Source organism: Anguilla anguilla, chromosome 6, assembly GCF_013347855.1.
Source record: "Anguilla anguilla isolate fAngAng1 chromosome 6, fAngAng1.pri, whole genome shotgun sequence".
Classification (NCBI taxonomy): Eukaryota; Metazoa; Chordata; class Actinopteri; order Anguilliformes; family Anguillidae; genus Anguilla; species Anguilla anguilla.
In genome coordinates this window covers 1,508,633-1,529,541 of record NC_049206.1, presented here as the reverse complement: position 1 = coordinate 1,529,541, position 20,909 = coordinate 1,508,633, and the positions used below count along the sequence as shown (strand labels likewise).

Below are 20,909 nucleotides of genomic sequence, written 5' to 3'. Positions count from 1 at the left end.
CCTCTCCCTCTCTGCACCCCTCTCTTCCTCTCCCTCTCCCTCTCTGTACCCCTCTCTTCCTCTCCCTCTGTCGCCAGAGCGTTAATTGAAACGCTTCACACTCACTCTGCATGTCTCTATCCCGGTTTCCTCGCTCCTCTTTAGAGGAAACACAAGAGCAGCAGACATCCTAACCCTAACCCTAACCCTAACCCTAACATCCTGCCCGCCGTGGTCCGGCGCTCACATCGAGCAGCTGGGGAGCGCGGGGGCGACGGAACGCAGGGGCGATCGAACGTGAGGCCTCGCGGAACACCTGACAGCGTCCCAGCGAGCGCCGCGGGTTTGGGGGGTGACACGCCCGCGTCCCCGCGCATCGTCTCCGGGATGGCGGGTCTGAAATAGGAGCTCTCACATTACTGCACCGGGGGAAAAAAACCTCTTATCTCAGAGCTTCAGCAGAGGCACAGCGTTCTGAGGCACGAGGATATTCGATAAGAGGAGGCCATTCAGCCCATGCCATTCTGCCTACTGGCTCGAACATGCCAGTCATCTCTGTTCTGTTTAAATCCAGGATTACCTCGGTATACAGTGTAGTGTACCCTACTATAGCAGTGTACTCCAGTGTACCCCAGTGTACTCCAGTGTACTCCAGTGTACTCCAGTGTACATTAGTATACTGCAGTGTACTCCAGTGTACTCCAGTGTACATTAGTATACTGCAGTGTACCCCAGTGTACATTAGTATACTGCAGTGTACCCCAGTGTACTCCAGTGTACTCCAGTGTACATTAGTATACTGCAGTGTACTCCAGTGTACCCCAGTGTACCCCAGTGTACATGAGTATACTGCAGTGTACCCCAGTGTACTCCAGTGTACATTAGTATACTGCAGTGTACCCCAGTGTACTCCAGTGTACATTAGTATACTGCAGTGTACCCCAGTGTACTCCAGTGTACATTAGTATACTGCAGTGTACTCCAGTGTACTCCAGTGTACATTAGTATACTGCAGTGTACCCCAGTGTACTCCAGTGTACATTAGTATACTGCAGTGTACCCCAGTGTACTCCAGTGTACATTAGTATACTGCAGTGTACTCCAGTGTACTCCAGTGCACATTAGTATACTGCAGTGTACTCCAGTGTACATTAGTATACTGCAGTGTACTCCAGTGTACATTAGTATACTGCAGTGTACTCCAGTGTACATTAGTATACTGCAGTGTACTCCAGTGTACATTAGTATACTGCAGTGTACCCCAGTGTACTCCAGTGTACTCCAGTGTACATTAGTATACTGCAGTGTACTCCAGTGTACCCCAGTGTACTCCAGTGTACTCCAGTGTACTCCAGTGTACATTAGTATACTGCAGTGTACTCCAGTGTACTCCAGTGTACATTAGTATACTGCAGTGTACCCCAGTGTACATTAGTATACTGCAGTGTACCCCAGTGTACTCCAGTGTACTCCAGTGTACATTAGTATACTGCAGTGTACTCCAGTGTACCCCAGTGTACCCCAGTGTACATGAGTATACTGCAGTGTACCCCAGTGTACTCCAGTGTACATTAGTATACTGCAGTGTACCCCAGTGTACTCCAGTGTACATTAGTATACTGCAGTGTACCCCAGTGTACTCCAGTGTACATTAGTATACTGCAGTGTACTCCAGTGTACTCCAGTGTACATTAGTATACTGCAGTGTACCCCAGTGTACTCCAGTGTACATTAGTATACTGCAGTGTACCCCAGTGTACTCCAGTGTACATTAGTATACTGCAGTGTACTCCAGTGTACTCCAGTGCACATTAGTATACTGCAGTGTACTCCAGTGTACATTAGTATACTGCAGTGTACTCCAGTGTACATTAGTATACTGCAGTGTACTCCAGTGTACATTAGTATACTGCAGTGTACTCCAGTGTACATTAGTATACTGCAGTGTACCCCAGTGTACTCCAGTGTACATTAGTATACTGCAGTGTACTCCAGTGTACCCCAGTGTACATTAGTATACTGCAGTGTACTCCAGTGTACATTAGTATACTGCAGTGTAGTCCAGTGTACTCCAGTGTACATTAGTATACTGCAGTGTACTCCAGTGTACATTAGTATACTGCAGTGTACTCCAGTGTACTCCAGTGTACATTATTATACTGCAGTGTACCCCAGTGTACTCCAGTGTACATTAGTATATGCAGTGTACTCCAGTGTACCCCAGTGTACCCCAGTGTACATTAGTATACTGCAGTGTACCCCAGTGTACTCCAGTGTACATTAGTATACTGCATTGTACTCCAGTGTACTCCAGTGTACATTAGTATACTGCAGTGTACTCCAGTGTACCCCAGTGTACATTAGTATACTGCAGTGTACTCCAGTGTACCCCAGTGTACTCCAGTGTACATTAGTATACTGCAGTGTACCCGCAGCATGTGCTAAACTCGTTTTCTCTTTTCTCATTTAATTTTTCACCTTTCTGCCTCTTTCGTGTACGAACACCACAGATGAGCTGAACGAGACAGCTTCCAAACATCAAGGCTAATAGCCGCAGCCATGGACCGAATTATTAATAAAACCCTGCTTTTGAAAGTCAAAGAGCTTCCTCTCTCTCCCCCCTCTCGTTTCTTTTCTTCTTTCTCTTCCCCTCTTTCTCCCCGCCTCACTTAATTAATTCAACATGCTTTATTGGCATGAAATGTAGCCAAATATGGCCTCCATACTCTTCAATTTAACTTGTTTTACTGACATGAAACACAGACTAAATATTACCGAAGTGTACCATGATCGCAAATAATTGTGTTGAAAAGGAGTGTAATAAGTATCATAAATAATAATAACAATAATACTAATAATAATACATTTTACAAACATTACATTCAAATTGCAGTCAAGAACAAAGCAACGACAAGACAAAAGGGCAAATAAAAACAAATCATAAATAGGATATAAAAACATGTCAGCTGATATGAAATCCTAAACTGCCAGAATATGCTACACACACAGAACAATGGCCAATGCAGCCGATGATAAGTGATCTTTTCTTCCCACAAATGAAATGACAGTTAAATGCTGCCCTGTAGCAGCTCGCTGATACAACCGGGTCATTGTTATTTTCCAGCACCGGACCGTGTTTAGATTCAAACACAAACCTTATCCCCACCTCTCCTCATCTTTTAACACTGAAGACCCAATTTATCAGGAACCAGCATCAGTCCATCTTAACAGGAACCAGACTGGCCCATCTGCACCAATCAACACAAATACGAAAACATCAAGAAATCTCAACCAGTCAAATCACAGAGACAGTCAAACACAATACCTGACCGTCCAATGGGGCGTTAGAAAGGCCTGCATGCTTCTCTAAAGCATAAATCTGTGCTGCCAACTGCAGATTCACACCCGTGTGTCCAAACCCACGAGTGACCAATCAAATCAACAAACGGATATTACACACGAGACCTCTGTCAAACCACACTGCAGCCATTCAGCTGAGCTCTAAACCATAACAGCTTACAGCGTGTGAGAACACAATGGCATTGACCCAGTTTTTTTTAATGAAAAACAGTATCAGGCCGGGCTAACGCCAGTCCCAGACCACCGCTCCGCAGTTAGCATTCACTCTGTTATAACACAGACCATCGCTGCGCAGTTAGCATTCGCTCTGTTACAGCACAGACCACGACCGTGCAGAGTTAGCATTCGCTCCGTTAGCACAGACCACCGCTCCGCAGTTAGCATTCGCTCTGTTACAGCACAGACCACGACCGTGCAGAGTTAGCATTCGCTCCATTAGCACAGACCACCGCTGCGCAGTTAGCATTCGCTCCGTTAGCACAGACCACTGCTGCGCAGGGTTAGCATTCGCTCTGTTAGCACAGACCACTGCTGCGCAGAGTTAGCATTCACTCCGTTACAGCACAGACCACCGCTGCGCAGAGTTAGCATTCACTCCGTTACAGCACAGACCACCGCTGCGCAGAGTTAGCATTCGCTCTATTATAACACAGACCACCGCTGCGCAGAGTTAGCATTCACTCGGTTACAGCACAGACCACCGCTGCGCAGAGTTAGCATTCGCTCTATTATAACACAGACCACCGCTGCGCAGAGTTAGCATTCGCTCTATTATAACACAGACCACCGCTGCGCAGAGTTAGCATTCACTCGGTTACAGCACAGACCACTGCTGCGCAGAGTTAGCATTCACTCTGTTACAGCACAGACCACCGCTGCGCAGAGTTAGCATTCGCTCTATTATAACACAGACCATCGCTGCGCAGAGTTAGCATTCACTCCGTTAGCACAGACCACCGTTGTGCAGAGCTAGCATTCGCTCTGTTAGCACAAACTGCGTTTCCACCCCCCCCCCCCGGTTGGTCCCCAGCCTCCTCTTGCACACTTCCTCTCTCCATCCCTCCGTCCTTCTCTTCTTTCAAGCCCACACTTTTATTATTCCTCTCTGCTCTTCCGGCAGATCACCAGCAGGAAGGCCGTAATCCCCATTAGGCTCCTCAAATGGACACTCCAGCCTGGAGTCATCTGCATAATCCCATTAACTCTGCTGTTATTGCATCGCCCTCCACCGCCGTACCGCTATACCGCCACGCTCAGCTCCCCCGCCATACCGCCACGCTCAGCTCCCCCGCTGTACCGCTATACCGCCACGCTCAGCTCCCCCGCCATACCACCATACCGCCACGCTCAGCTCCCCCACCATACCACCATACCGCCACTCTCAGCTCCCCCACCATACCGCTATACCCCCACGCTCAGCTCCCCCACCATACCGCTATACCCCCACGCTCAGCTCCCCCACCATACCGCTATACCCCCACGCTCAGCTCCCCCACCATACCGCCACGCTCAGCTCCCCCACCATACCGCCACTCTCAGCTCCCCCGCCATACCGCTATACCCCCACGCTCAGCTCCCCCACCATACCGCCACTCTCAGCTCCCCCGCCATACCGCTATACCCCCACGCTCAGCTCCCCCACCATACCGCCACTCTCAGCTCCCCCGCCATACCGTCATACCGCCACGCTCAGCTCCCCCACCATACCGCCATACCGTCACGCTCAGCTCCCCCACCATACCGCTATACCGCCACGCTCAGCTCCCCCACCATACCACCACGCTCTGCTCCCCCACCATACCGTCACGCTCAGCTCCCCCACCATACCGCCACGCTCAGCTCCCCCACCATACCACCACGCTCAGCTCCCCCACCATACCACCATACCGCCACGCTCAGCTCCCCCACCATACCGTCATACCGCCACGCTCAGCTCCCCCACCATACCGCCATACCGCCATACCGCCACGCTCAGCTCCCCCACCATACCGTCATACCGCCACGCTCAGCTCCCCCGCCATACCGCCACGCTCAGCTCCCCCGCAGCACCCAAACGAAAAGCCCCCACAACATCCAAACGAAAAGCCCAAGCCATTATCAACCAAAGAAGAAGACAACACACCACCCCCCACCCCCCCAAGTAGATAATATTCTTAAAAAGATTTGGATGCATACATGAAGATGGGCTTCTTTGGAGTGCTGGGGGGGGGGGGTTAATGCGATTTCAGGGGTTATTTCACAGCCAGCAGGATTTTGGGGGGGGGGCGGGGGGTGAGGGGGGAATATTGGTTTTTCTGCCTGGTTCCAGTCAGGCGTGACCCTAAAAAGGTCCTTCATGAATGCTGATGGGAGACGGAGAGAGAAACGCAAAAACCCCGATCCGTTTAAAAGGCCCAATCAAACGGGTTCCATAAACCAGCACAAACAGCACTGCCCACAACGGCAGGAAATAAACAAGCACTCACCTGAAACTGCAGGAAATAAACAAGCACTCACCTGAAACTGCGGGAGGGGAAATGACACATAAAGACTGACGGCTGCAGAAATAGCATAAGAGAGGAGTAAGAGAAGAGTAAAAGGAGGAGTAAGAGAGGAGTAAAGAGAGGAGTAAGAGAGGAGTAAAGAGAGGAGTAAGAGGAGTAAGAGAGGAGTAAAGAGAGGAGTAAGAGAGGAGTAACAGAGGAGTAAAGAGAGGAGTAAGAGAGGAGTAAAGAGAGGAGTAAAGAGAGGAGTAACAGAGGAGTAAGAGAGGAGTAGGAGAGGAGTAACAGAGGAGTAACAGAGGAGTAAAGAGAGGAGTAAGAGAGGAGTAAGAGAGGAGTAAAGAGAGGAGTAGGAGAGTAGTAAGATAAGAATAACATAAAGAGAGGGCTGAGTCCGGCTGAGGGGCTCGCTCAGAGCTCCCGCTCATGGCGCTGTTCCGGTTCCGCTCATAATCGCCAGGCGACCGCGGCCCAAGAACTGGGACAGAGAGCGAGGAACCCCAAAACCTGCTCATAAAATCCTCACTTTTCATAATTAACCAAGCTGACTTGTTTAAATCAAAGATTTAAACTGTTGTTCAGAGGCCTGCGTCTGTGGCGTGATCATGTCCAGCGCAGTGAGCGCAGTGTGAGCGCAGAGTGAGCGCAGTGTGAGCGTAGTGTGAGCGCAGAGTGAGCGCAGTGTGAGCGCAGTGTGAGCGTAGTGTGAGCGCAGAGTGAGCGCAGTGTGAGCGCAGAGTGAGCGCAGTGTGACGGCACTGCTGTTCCACAGCTGGCTCCCGCCGAATCGCTGCGGCCGCGACGAAGGCGCGGGAGACGGGCTCTTAGCGGGACACGGGTCATGTCTGTGCGTCTGAACCCAAAGGGTTTCATGTGAAAATGAATCAGTGTATCATTATCACAGACCCGTATTTAAGAGCGGGTTTTTAATCCTGCCACACCGTCCCACAGAGCAGATTAAACGCCCCTGTGACAGTGAGTCATCCCTTATGAGGGGTGTAAATGTCCCCCCCCCCCCCCCGCCCATCACCAAATGGGCCCAATGGGACCGCATCTGGAATTAGATACGCACACACCACCACCCAGCAAGACCTGACCATGTTAGTATATGTAATACGGGCCCGGTCTGTACTGAATGCCCCGTCTGTACTGAATGCCCCGTCTGTACTGTATGCCCTGTCTGTACTGAATGCCCCGTCTGTACTGAATGCCCTGTCTGTACTGAATGCCCCGTCTGTACTGTATGCCCTGTCTGTACTGAATGCCCCGTCTGTACTGAATGCCCCATCTGTACTGTATGCTCCGTCTGTACTGAATGCCCCGTCTGTACTGAATGCCCCGTCTGTACTGAATGCCCTGTCTGTACTGAATGCCCTGTCTGTACTGAATGCCCCATCTGTACTGAATGCCCTGTCTGTACTGAATGCCCCATCTGTACTGTATGCCCCGTCTGTACTGTATGCCCCGTCTGTACTGAATGCCCTGTCTGTACTGAATGCCCTGTCTGTACTGAATGCCCTGTCTGTACTGAATGCCCCATCTGTACTGGATATCCTGTCTGTACTGTATGCCCCGTCTGTACTGAATGCCCTGTCTGTACTGGATATCCTGTCTGTACTGGATATCCTGTCTGTACTGAATGCCCCGTCTGTACTGAATGTCCTGTAGCTTGTTTTCAGGAACACCGGGTACAAAGGGCTTTGGCTCTTACCTTACTGCTAGATCACATTGCAGTTCTGTCATGGATGCACAATGTAAAAAGCGGAGAAACTGATATTATACGCTGGTGGTTGGCTGTCGTTGTTTCTGTTTTACTGTTAGCACACCGGGCTGGGAGCTGTGTCACAGAGAACACGGATATGCCCTGAGAAAACCCCATCAGTAAATATGTATTTCTCTGGAGTGAAAAATAATGAACAAGAAAAAGAGAAAGGATATATTTTGTGGAGAGAAGCCCTGACTGGCTTACCCCAGGCCTAAACCACCCCCACACTGAGGCTTACTGCAGGCCTAACCTACCCCCACACTGAGGCTTACTGCAGGCCTAAACCACCCCCACACTGAGGCTTACTGCAGGCCTAAACTACCCCCACACTGAGGCTTACTGCAGGCCTAAACCACCCCCACACTGAGGCTTACTGCAGGCCTAAACTACCCCCACACTGAGGCTTACTGCAGGCCTAAACTACCCCCACACTGAGGCTTACTGCAGGCCTAAACTACCCCCACACTGAGGCTTACTGCAGGCCTAAACTACCCCCACACTGAGACTTACTGCAGGCCTAAACTACCCCCACACTGAGGCTTACTGCAGGCCTAAACCACCCCCACACTGAGGCTTACCCCAGGCCTAAACCACCCCCACACTGAGGCTTACTGCAGGCCTAAACCACCCCCACACTGAGGCTTACTGCAGGCCTAAACCACCCCCACACTGAGGCTTACTGCAGGCCTAAACCACCCCCACACTGAGGCTTACTGCAGGCTTAATACAGTCTAGATATAAATGAAACTGTCTCCATACTAATTCCCCAAACTGCCTTCAATAAAGCAGAGACTTTTACTGTGCCAAACACAGTCATGCAGGAGGGGAGCGTCCATGCCTCTGAATAGCGTTTCCCATTTCCAACTTTCAGGAGTGATCTGTGGCTATTTAAAACACTCCAGGTTATCCTGAAAGGCCTGGTCCCCAGAGCTGTTTATCAGACTAGAGAGTGGTGGTGGTGGTGGTGGGGGGGGGCTCCTGAGCATGTTGTGAAATAATGGAAGTGAATTATGATCAATAGGAGAGTGTAAGTTAGCGCGCTGCCTAATCAATCCCCCTTTAATTGAGTGCCACGCTTGCGGCGGCAGGAGTAGCAGTGAGTCTGGGATTCACAGGGCGTGAGGGGGACAGTAACACCCCAACGCCTCCCCCCCCCCCCCTTCCCCGTGAGCAGATCACCTGACGCTCCGCTCTGCTCCTCGATCATCTCCACCCTGCCAGGGAGGAGGTAAGGAGGAGGAACTGCAGGATCTCTCACAGTTCCCTCTGGATCACCATGCCGATCAATAGCCGCTCCGCAATGGACTCAACCTGACAAGCACTCAGGGCCCACAGCTCAGATTGGGGGACCAGCACTTCCTGTTTGTAGGGCATGCTGGGAAACGTAGTCCCGGGATCAGATTGCACAGAGTTGCAGCACCCTGCTGCAGAGCTCGGGGAGTTGGGGGGGGGACGTGTCCCTGCCTGTGGGGAGGTACAGAGCTCTACGCACCTTTAACACCAGCCCATCCCTGCAGTTTTTAGTAATAAAGCAACATTCCATTGCAGCTGTGTCGGCATCTCAATTCAGTGGGTCACATGACCATAATAAGCCAATCCAGATAGTGATGCAATGTTGCTTCTTCATCCAACACTGCAGGAGCTCAGAGCTCTCACTCTCTTTCTCTCTCGCTCTCCCCCTCTCCCTCTCCCTCTCTCCCCCCTCTCTCTCTCTCTCTCTCTCTCTCTCTCTCACAGCACCCCTCCTCCAGACTGATTATCTAATTAACAGCATTTCACAACAGCATTTCAGCATCTGCGTGTTTGAAAGCCTGATTCAGGCTGTGGCCAGACAGAGGAGCGCGCGCGGGCTCTGAATCAGAGGAGAGAGCGGTCGCGCGGGCATGCAGACGGTGCTGAATACAGATCCCCTGATCTATAAATCACACAAGCCTTCAGCCAAACACGCCGCTCAACCGCCCAAACTCTCAAAGCACAATCGTATCGACATCACGCTTTAAAATACTCCCTTCCTTTGTCCCCACTGTAGTACACAGTTTCTGCTGATGTTGGAATTATTCAAAAGTAAAACTAATGAAAAGAAATTTCTCTCCACCACTTTCGGTCCGGATCGCAGAAACAATGCGAGGCATCCCATCATGCATTTCTTTCTTTCTTGCCCGTAACAATGTGCTTAGGGCTTTTGGAAAATGAGGCACGAAATGGAGATTTGTGGGTGAAGCAGGGCTTTGTCGCGCCAGTGAAAGCGACGTTGGAAACGTTTCGGGGTGTTACAGCAGTGAGGGACCGGCTGGCACGGAAACAGCGGCAGATTCGGTTCCGCTGGGTTGGAGACGGCAGGTTTGGGACGGCGGGTTTGGGACAGCGGGTTTGGGAGAGCAGGTTTGGGACGGCAGGTTTGAGATGGCAGCTGGTTAACCAGCCCGCCCGCCACCCCCACCCCCACCCCCCCGCTTTTCATCACACTCTTCCTGTTCCTTCTGACATTTCTTTCATCAGGGTAAAGAACTGGTCGATCTATTTCACATAAATACATGTACACACACACTCCCTTACTCCCATGCAAACACACACACACACACACACACACACACACACTCCCCTATTCCAACAAAAACTGACACACACACACACACACACACACATAAATATACACACACAGGCATGCATGCACGCGCACACACACACACACATATGCACACGCACACACACTCCATCTTCCAGCGCAAGGGAAACACAGGCCGGCCCCCCTGCTCGCCCCCCCCAGGCTGAGAGGCAGTGGGGTGGAGGGAGTGGGGGTGGGCTCACGTGTTTAGGAGGGTGTGGGGGGGGGCACATGGAGAGGCGTGTGGATTCGCTGTTTGGGGCGTTTTAAGCTCTAAGGGAGCGCGAGGCTTGCATCTCAGGCCGGAGTCCCTGGGGCACAAAACTGTGGGTACAGGCCTCGTGGGGACGGACAGACGGACGGACGGACAAACGGACGAATGAACACACCACCCACACCCCCCCACGGTTATGCAGGAAAAACGATCACTGTTCCACTCCAACATGGAGCAGCAACTCCCCAAGGCCTCTGCTCCTTTTAGGATCCTTTCTGAAGATCGAACCTGAGTGTCCCCCCCCCCCCCCCCCAAACCCCTCCCCCGCACACTGAAGACAGTTTTTGAAGAGGCGTAGAGCCTTGGAGTGGGGAGTGGGGAGAGGGGGAGCTGGGAGAGGAAGAGGTCTTTTGAAGGATGGACCCCAAAAATAGAAGTGGAACCCTGTGGATGAGCTGCCACAGCACCTGGGAGACCTGCAACATCCCAGTGCTCTACGGCTGTGCTACGACTGTGCTATGACACAGCTACAACACAGCTACCATGCACAACCTGCAGTGTTTAACCACGCTGCACCACGCGCAACCTGCAGCCTACCGACACTGCACCATGCGCAACCTGCAGCCTACCCACGCTGCACCATGCGCAACCTGCAGCCTACCCACGCTGCACCATGCACAACCTGCAGCCTACCCACGCTGCACCATGCGCAACCTGCAGCCCAGGTAAATTCAGTGGAGTCAGAAAGGACGGTGTGTCCATTAATGTGCATGTGTGTGTGTGTGTGTGTGTGCAGACGTATGCAGGTGTATATTTGTGTGTTTACACACAAAGGCACAGAGGTGATAAACACGTATTCCTTGTATGAGTATGTGTATGACTTATGGATATTAATAATGCCCTACACTGTAACACACGCATTAAAATGTTCCTTCGCCGCCAAGCACCCAGCAATGAGCCCCAGAGAATTATTCATGAGTTCTGGTGTCGCGACACTTATAAATGCATTACTCACTCAAAGCCTCTCCTCAACCAGGTCTAAATTATAAAGGACATAATTACACTTCACATTAACAAAGAGGATGAGAGAGTCTGGAGACGCAGAGGGGGGAAGAAGAAAGACGGGGGCACCGGGGGGAATTTTCACACCCCACGCCCCCACCCCTCTACTCCCAGGGGGTTCACTACCTCCTCTGTCCTCAAAATCCATCAGCAACCTGCAGGAACTTCACAACTGTGTTCAGCAATATTCAGAACTGGGCGGCAGTATAGTATAATGGGTAAGGAACTGGTCTTGTAACCTAAAGGTCATAGGTTCGATTCCCCGGTAGGACACTGCCGTTGTACCCTTGAGCCAGGTACTTAACCTGCATTGCTTCAGTATATATCCAGCTATATAAATAGATGCAATGTAAATGCTGTGTAAAAAGTTGTGTTCTGGATAAGTCTGCTAAACACCTGCAATGTAATGTAATGCAACTAAATTCCTCCAAATGCTTTCATGTTTTGCTTAGCGTAACCAGTTTTTTGTAGAAATGTTTCAGCAGAAAGGGATCCTCAGGAGTGCAGTACAGTTCCTACCCTTCAGCCTCCCAGGAGGTTAACATTCATGCCGATTTCATGAATGAAGGCCTGCATTTACACTCCAGTACAGCAGGTGGCAGCACTGCTTCCTCCACCTATAGGCTCAATTGGTCAACTCCACCACCACCACAGAAGAACCCCGGACGCTTTCATGCTGTAAAACAGGGCTGCCCTTTCCTGTTTCTGGAGATCGGCCGTCCCGCAGGTTTTCACTCCAACCCTAAAGAAAGCGCACCTTATTCGACAACTAGAGATCCTATTGAGCTGCTAATTAGTAGAATCAGGTTTGCTAAATTAGGGTTGAAATGAAAACCCACAGGGCGGCAGATCTCCAGGAACAGGATTGGGCAGCCCTGCTCCAAGTACTACAGGGTGTGCATATCGCATTCTTGAGGACCCATGTGTATACTGGTTTCTGTTCACAGCCAAACCCGTAATCAGTAAAGGTAATTGAGATCTGAGAATGTGGCTTTTCGTTACTTGCATCATTTATTTATTTATTTTTACTCAGAATACAGGATTAGCTATTTGCCACTTGCTTTCTGAAGCCTTAATTTCCCACAGGGAGATTTTGCCTGTCAGTCAATCAATTCATTAACCAATTCATCAGTCAGCCAATCAGGTGTGTAAAATATAGCCTCCTTCAGACTACAGCTCAATTAACAGCTCATTAGATGCTGGATACAACCATCTGAGCTGGAACAAAACCCAGCCTACACAAGGGAATCTCAGGAACCAATCGTGCGTAGGAAGCCCTGGTTGTGCCGGGCAAGGTGAATCATGGGATATGTAGTTTACTGATCATATTCCCATATGTCCTGTCAGACAGGAAGAGACTGGGAGTGCTGTGTTGAAGATTTTATCCAGTGGTCAGTTCCTGGCTCTGGAAAAACTCTTTATCTCCAAATGTTTTTTTTTTGCTCTGGCCTACCAGCAGCAGGTTCAGACAGATCATATCTACAGAAACTACATCAGAAACACAACCAGTTCAGTTTGATTTGTTTCTGTTTTACCGCAAACATTCACACTAAAGGGTGATAAAAAATGGAAAACTAATATTGTTCTCTCCTAATGAACTGGCCTAATGAAAACTATCCAGTAACTATAAAGTCACTGACCCGTCACCATGGTCTGTGGTCTGGCTCGGCTTCACTGATGCCATGCAGGCCCACACGCTCTCACCTCTTCACCTGTCCAGCCACTGCAGTACAACTCCCTTCTCACCTCAGCTCTGTGCTAAACTGGAAAGTTAGCAGCCAGCCGCCTCTTTCCAGAAAGTTCTGGCTTTCTAAAATTCCTAAACCTGGCAGAGAACTTAGGAAATGCGCTTTTAATTACTACACACTCAAAAACTGGATTACTCTTCATGATTCACTTAATCTGACCAGGTTAATACTTTTCTCTGAATTCAAATTCTTAAATACTTTAACTGAGGAGTACACCCGCCTTTAATCCGCTCTCAGCATTGCACATTACAGCCTGTCTTATGCGCCGGTGCCTCATCATCGCAACACTGTTTTTATTACCGTGCGTATGTACCTGGTTCCCCTTGAAAGAGAGACGTCAATCTCACCGTGGTTTCCCTGGGAAAATAAGCCGTGGGAAGCAGAAATGCAAGTGCACAAAAGGGTCTGTAATGTTGAAACATTTTGAGTTCCAATAAGCCATTATCATGCTTCCCTGCTTTGTGCATTTCGTGTCATAATAAATCTGCTCATCCCTGGCTTTTTGAAATGTCACTTCCTTCTACGGCCTGTTCTGAGTAGGAGTTCCTCACTCGTCCGCCGGATTGAACCGGTTGATGAAGCCTCTGTGCAAATTACACTCAGCGTAGAGTCACTTCCTGCGCCTGCATCATACGAGTCTCCGGGTTCGCCTGCAGAGCCCCCCTCTCCAAGGGAAATTCGCTGTTCTGGCCTTTTTCGGGTTTGTTCACTCCCACATCATCTGGAAAAATGACGTCCCGCCAGTTTTCCCTAACAGCCACCCATCCGCTAACGGCTAACAGCTAACAGCCACCAAACAAACACTGCTCTGCTAACGGCTAACGGCCACCTGTCTGCTAATGGCTAACAGCCACCTGTCTGCTAATGGCTAACAGACACCTGTCTGCTAATGGCTAACAGCCACCTGTCTGCTAATGGCTAACAGACACATCTCTGCTAACGCCTAACAGACATTTCTCTGCTAACGTCTAACAGACACCGCTCTACTAACGGCTAACGGCCACCGCATTGCTAATGGCTAACAGCCACCTGTCTGCTAATGGCTAACAGACATTTCTCTGCTAACGGCTAACAGGCACCGCGCCGCTAACGGCTAACAGGCACCACTCTGCTAACAGACACCTCTCTCCCAAGGGAGAACAGACACAGATCTTTTTTCAGGAGGTGCAGTTGCCTCCTGAGTAAATGTGGGTCAGGCATTATAATTTATAATGAGGCACGTTTAGATTTAACAGCGATGGAGACAGCTGGTGGAGGGGTGTGTGTGGGTGTGTGTGCGCGCATATGGGGGGAGGGGGCACACACTATACGTAATGAAAAACAGCAGAACGTCTTCAGTGTTTGTTTACCACACGCAGATTCCCGGTAAACACACAGCGACTCTCTTCTCCTCTCATTAGCATGTCAGAGCCGGGCCTACCCAGCACAGCACCACCACCACCACCACAGCTTAGGCCAGCACTCAGCACGCACACTCCCTGCACCCACACAGGCCTACAGTACACTCACCCTGCACCCACACAGGCCTACAGTACACTCACCCTGCACCCACACAATCACACAGGCCTACAGTACACACACCCTGCACCCACACAATCACACAGGCCTTCAGTACACACACCCTGCACCCACACAGGCCTACAGTACACTCACCCTGCACCCACACAATCACACAGGCCTACAGTACACACACCCTGCACCCACAGACCTACAGTACACACACCCTGCACCCACACAATCACACAGGCCTACAGTACACACACCCTGCACCCACAGACCTACAGTACACACACCCTGCACCCACAGAATCACACAGGCCTACAGTACACTCACCCTGCACCCACACAGGCCTACAGTACACACACCCTGCACCCACACAATCACACAGGCCTACAGTACACACACCCTGCACCCACACAATCACACAGGCCTACAGTACACACTCCCTGCAACTGCACACCTACACCAGAAAATGACCAGCGCTCTGTATCCACACATATAACAGAGCAGATAGCCTGCACTCAAATCGCTTAATGGACATCTCTTTTCCAGAGCAACTCGTAAAAGCGGAGAACAGTGTTAGGGGGAGAAAAAAAAAAAAGGTGAAACACCTCCAAGAAGGCCCATCCGTAAAAAGTGTACGAACAGCAGAACAAACCGACAGTTAGTTCTGTAAACAAAAGTACCACTACAGAGCCAACCTGTCTTCAGACAGCTACTTACATTTTACATAATCCATCGATGCAGCTCCAGAAAATACATTTGTCGATAAAAACAAATGTGTGCCATTTGTACTCCTGTAGACTTTTAAAAATACCATGATTTGAAAAGACTGCCATATCTGTGAAACATTTTGGTAACATTTATATTTATGGCCAAAATGTGGCCTGGCCTGCCAAACAATTTATCATGAAATTATTCGCGATTAGTATTACTCAGAAAGTTAAAGCAATGTCCCCTACGCATTGGGTTTATACAACAGGAAGTTTACTTAAGCACATTTGAGAAAGTAGCAATAGTCCAAAAAAACTATTTATCAAAAGTAGTGTTGATTATTATATTATTATTATTATACACAACACCGATGATACTGACAGTTGGGTAGTAAAAGTGAGAGTAAAAGACTCATGGGATGGCTGGCTAACGAGCTCTATATATCGTTGTATCAGTTGTAGCCTACTTCCACTGTTGCCATAACAATAAAATACTACTGTTCGCCGTCAGCCGGACTTGCTTTGTTCATAACGTTACAACGCGCAGCTGCAGGACGTTTCAAAGTCTTTGAGCACCGATCTACCTATACCATGTCCATCCGACAGGCTTGTAAGTACATTTTATTTATAAAGCACATTTAAAAACAACTGGCGTTGACCAAAGTGCTGTACACAAATAAAATAATAGAACGTGTGCGTCACGTCATTACGGCCCGCGAGCCTTTACCGCTGAGCAGGCGGCAAAAACACTCCCGCACCACCCCAAATTGTTTCGTTTATTCTGGAATCCAATTAATGCATCCTCGCGAGCGCGCAGTAGGACACAGTGCCGTGAAAAAAGCATTTGCCCCCTTCCTGATTTCCTCTATTATTCCATATTTGTCACACTGATTGGATTCAGATCTTTAGAAAAAAATGTAACATTACACAAAGGGAAACCGAGTAAACACAAAACTCATTTGTAAAAATATTTCATTTATTTATTAAACACCCGTGTGGAAAAAGTAATTGCTCCCTTAGGTACTCAAGCAACCAGTTAGCCAGATTTAATTGATAATTGAATTCAGCTGATTGAACACAGTCAGGCTTGATTGCAGCAACCCTTCCGAATCTAAGCCTTACTCATATAGAACCTTACCATCAGAGTTAAGTAGTCACCACAAAGTTTCTTCAAGCACCGTTTCAAGCGTTCTCCATTTGGAGATAATGGCCCTCGCTGTGGTTCGGTGGAGTCCCGGAGCCTTAGAAATGGCTTTGTAACCTTTTCCAGATTAATACATTAACAGCTTTTTCCCGCTCATCTGTTTTGGAATTTCCTGAATACTTTTTCACGACACTGTACACATTTTTTGTGCGCGGGCCTTATATAGTCTAGCACGTTTACCACTACGGTTAACGTTCATTAAAAAACGTGCTGTGTGCCACGGTTAATAACCGTGCAATGGCCTAATTAAGATCACTGGTCCAGATACCTTGTTTTTTTTTTTTGCCAGAGAGCGGCGAGACGACAGGTTCTGTGACTCCTTTTCCACCGGCCTTCTACACCTTCGACTCGTTTCATTGTTTTGCATCTTTGTGTTTTTATGAACACCATCACAGATTGATTTGAGATTCCCACCAGCTGAATGAAGTGTTCAATTGCACATATATGCCAAGTCCCAAACACCTCACCTTTAGCTTCCCACGAATGTGGAAGATAAAACAATAAACGCCATGAATGTTCGACAGGTGTAAAACAGGAGAAAAAGGACTAAAACCCAATTCTTTCACAGACATCTTTATGCATGAACGTTGAGAGTGATTCACTCAAACCATTTGGCGCTTTGTGATTAGGCCTACCTATGATTTTAAAACATATTGCATTTTTAGCTTCTTCCAAAATATGTTTTCAGCGCTTTCGTCGACCGCTGAACTTATGAGTTTCTGGAATCTAATAATATGTAGGCTACACTATGCCAACACTTGATTATATAGTCCGTTTCCTTTGTTGAAGCCCCTCGTGCCATTATCTTTACCCCGCGCGCTTACCTGGGATTGGTGCTGTTCCAGTAGACGGCGTGTCTGTCGGAGATCACCTTCTCCTCGGCCCACGCCCACGCGCGACACGCGAGGGTTAAAACCAGAAGTGACAACTCCATTCGGTAAACTCGCGCTTGTGCTCGGTAACCGAAAGCAAGGGGAGAGATTTTAATGGGGTATTGATATTGCTTAATGGGGAGTCGCCAGCTTAATTACACATGCGAAACTGTTTCGATTTTCCAATTAGAGATAAACTTAATTCCGCGAAGCACTCTTTTTTTATTCCCATAAACTCGAATTTTCCGACCGTGTCAGAGGAGAGCGCGCGCAGATGGAGAGCGTCGATGTTCATTCATTCCTTATCTGATTTTTCTTCAATGAAAACAGCCGCGCGTTAAAAAGTTTTTTTTTCAAGCTGTGGTTCTCCCTGCATGCTTTGCCACAACTGCTCGCGAGACACCCCGCAAACATTCCGTCTTGTGAACAGTCTCAAGATTACGAAACGTCATTCTCGCTTTTCAAAAAATAAAAAATACAAAAGTTAGGCAAAACAAACTCGGGCGTTTATTATGTCTTGTCAAAAATATCTGAGGAGTAGCATCCGCAGTGGCATTTGACACCGTGAATCCATATCTGTCCAGAACAACTTCCTATAACTTCAGGTCGCTTACCATCCACACATTCCGAAACACAGAACTATAATTACAACCAGTCCAACATAGGCTACCCACGGCTTCGTGCATACACGTTTTTTTATTTTTATTAAACCCACGTCGCGTTTGCACTAGAAATATAGGCGATGTTGTCAAAATGCGCAATGCCTCGTAGTCGCGTTTCTTTCTTGTATTCTGATACGGAACGCCACAGTTGTTCTGCAGCACGAGAAGGACCGAGCTTTACGCAAACCAACGACTTATCCAGTGCTTCGGTTTCCCCACAGCCAAGGATGCGAAATAAAAGAACACGTTAGCAGAATGTGTCGTTTCTATTTAGCTCTTTCCTCCATTTATAAATGCAAAAGTTGACAGGTCCACAGTGTGTTTTGTTTTGTTTCTCCTCCGCGGTTTCTCCCTCTGTTTAGTCGCTACAGACGAGTCTGCGCATTCATAGCAAAGTTGAAATTCATACCGCCTTGTAATTTTAATGCCCTTGAGAACAGACCGTTTTCCGTTAGTGTTGCGTGTTCTTCCTCACTCTCCTCGGTGCGCGGTTTAAAGCCCAAACGCTCCCGGCGTCTTCGCTCACTCCCGGTATGCACAGCGTGGCTCGCACGAGTCCGTTTCGATTCTCCACAATTCCCCTCCTGCGCGCTCCGCACCCTCCGCCGCACGTCGCGCGACTTCAACGCTGCACTCTGATGCCGAGGGAGGGGCAGCTCGCGGGCCCGGAGAGACCGTTCCGTCTATGGTTTGGTCTTAAGGGCTGACTCCTCTCCGATAGCCTGTTCAGCGCTGTGTTCTTGGCTTATTTACTTTGAGCCCATTTGCCCTTGATTCTAAATGGCACAACAAAGGAATTTAACTTTGAATGGCATTTAAAATGCGATGTTAAGCCAAATGCCACAAGCATGTGATATGAAGTATGCATGGTGTGCTCCTGATTAATTACTTTTTTAAGTGCACACATGCATTGCAATTATTCTGCAGCTTCAAACAAAATAATTGTGATTCTGTACAGTTAAAAGGTGAGCGTCCGACGATTAATACAACGGTGATTCTAATGGGTGTCTGATTCGCTGCAATGAAAGGGCCTCTAATCTCATCGCGTTAATATTGCCACAGATATCAATTAGTACAGTTTTTAGCGATTTAGGTTTTTTTTTTTTCATGGTTACGAATACGCCGGTGAATTTAAATGGCAGGTCTTTTTTTAAAACAAGTCCTAATATTTGCCGAATTTAACCCGCAAATATACAGAATGCAAATGCTCCGAGATGCAGACCGCCACGTCGCTTAATTATGCTGTAATGACACCTTTTTTTGAAAGGGAACTCCCCAAGGATAAATAATCAATGTATTTAATTGAGGACGTATGAAGTGAATTGCATCTTTGTCAAACACCAAGATTACAGAAAGTACAGGCGAATCAATGAGGCAGCAATTATTTAATCAATTTGAGAGTTCTTTTAAACTTCACTGCCAGTGTTTACAGCTAAACGGATGTAATCTTCTGTCCTTGTTAGTCGGATTTGTCCTGATGTAACTGCGCCCCCTGCAGGACATGAAATTTGACGGATTTAACAAAGGACATTTTGGCATTTTTGTCAGTTTGATCCATTTGTAGTGTAAAGTTGCAGTATTTGACCATGTTCGAATTATTTCTTTAAATTATGTTTTAAGTACTTCAAATGTTCCATTTTTTGTGTGTATTTGCCCCTGTGTATGTGTGTATTTGCCCCTGTGTATGTGCGTGTTTGCCCCTGTGTATGTACGTATTTGCCCCTGTGTATGTGTGTATTTGCCCCTGTGTATGTGCGTATTTTTCGGGGGGGTGAAGTGACAGTAGTGTAGCAGCGGCTCGTATGGAAGCTGAACAGAAAATCTAAGAGCCACTGATCATTGGTTTATTTATGTTCCTCTCCAAATTGACTCTGAATGCTCATAGTACTCCCTTCCCCCCCTTCCACCCAGCCCACCCCCCCAGTCCCCCCCCCCCCCCCCCCCCCCCCCAGTTCCCCTTTCTCTCTCTGACTCATCTCCCTGACTCTCCTCTTTGGAGGATTAACTCAAAGCACGCCTCCCTTCACACTGTCAAACACTCAAACACTACAGCAAGAGCAAAGCACTCCCCCCCCCCCCCCCCCCATTAACGGGCAGACTGGGCCCAGCCCAAATCTGTGCAGGTTCAACCCTAAACCCAGATAACTTAAACACACACAGCCATCGCTGTATGAGGAACGAGAGAGAGAGGGAAGGAGGGAGAGAGAGAGAAAGAGAGGGGGAGGGAGAGAGGAAGAAAGAGAGGGGGAGAGATAGAGTGTGAGAGAGAGAGAAGGAGCATTCGGCTGGTGATCCAGGCCCATTAGAGTAAGCGATGACTCCCTCTTGACAGGGTGGTAACCTGGCAACACTCACATTCCACCGTACGCAGAAACAACAGCGCACATTCTGCGTCGGCTCAGTGCCGCTCGCTCAGTCTGCTCAGGATTTATTCACCCTAAATACCATTTACGTCCTTCAGGGGGACTTTACTGCTCCAGAAACCTTCCCCCTGGTTTAATTACCTCATGGAGCAGACTTAAAGCTGGCTGTGGGGGGGGGGGGAGGGGGGCGTGTGATGCTAATGGTGAGCAAATGCAACAGAGGTCGTGTAAACACCAATTACCAGCTACCCATCCCATGAGTCTCTACAAACGAGCGCCCGCTCTGCCTTAGCCCCGAACACGCCCATCATTCACACCTGCGCCCGCAGGCACGACTGCAGGGGGCTGCAGGGCTGAATCCTGGGGCTGGGACAATGCC

General features: G+C 48.8%; 1 protein-coding gene across 1 annotated transcript in view; it reads right to left on the bottom strand.

Moving 5' to 3' along the window:
* The window catches only part of LOC118228934 (ephrin-A2-like), a 49,709-nt gene extending 30,852 nt beyond the window's left edge, over positions 1-18,857 (bottom strand). Inside the window, exon 1 of the mRNA XM_035420529.1 lies at positions 17,458-18,857. Coding sequence (XP_035276420.1) covers positions 17,458-17,567 — 110 coding nt within the window. The 5' untranslated portion in view covers positions 17,568-18,857. The remainder of the gene's footprint in view (positions 1-17,457) is intronic.
* Between the last annotated feature and the right edge of the window lie 2,052 nt (positions 18,858-20,909).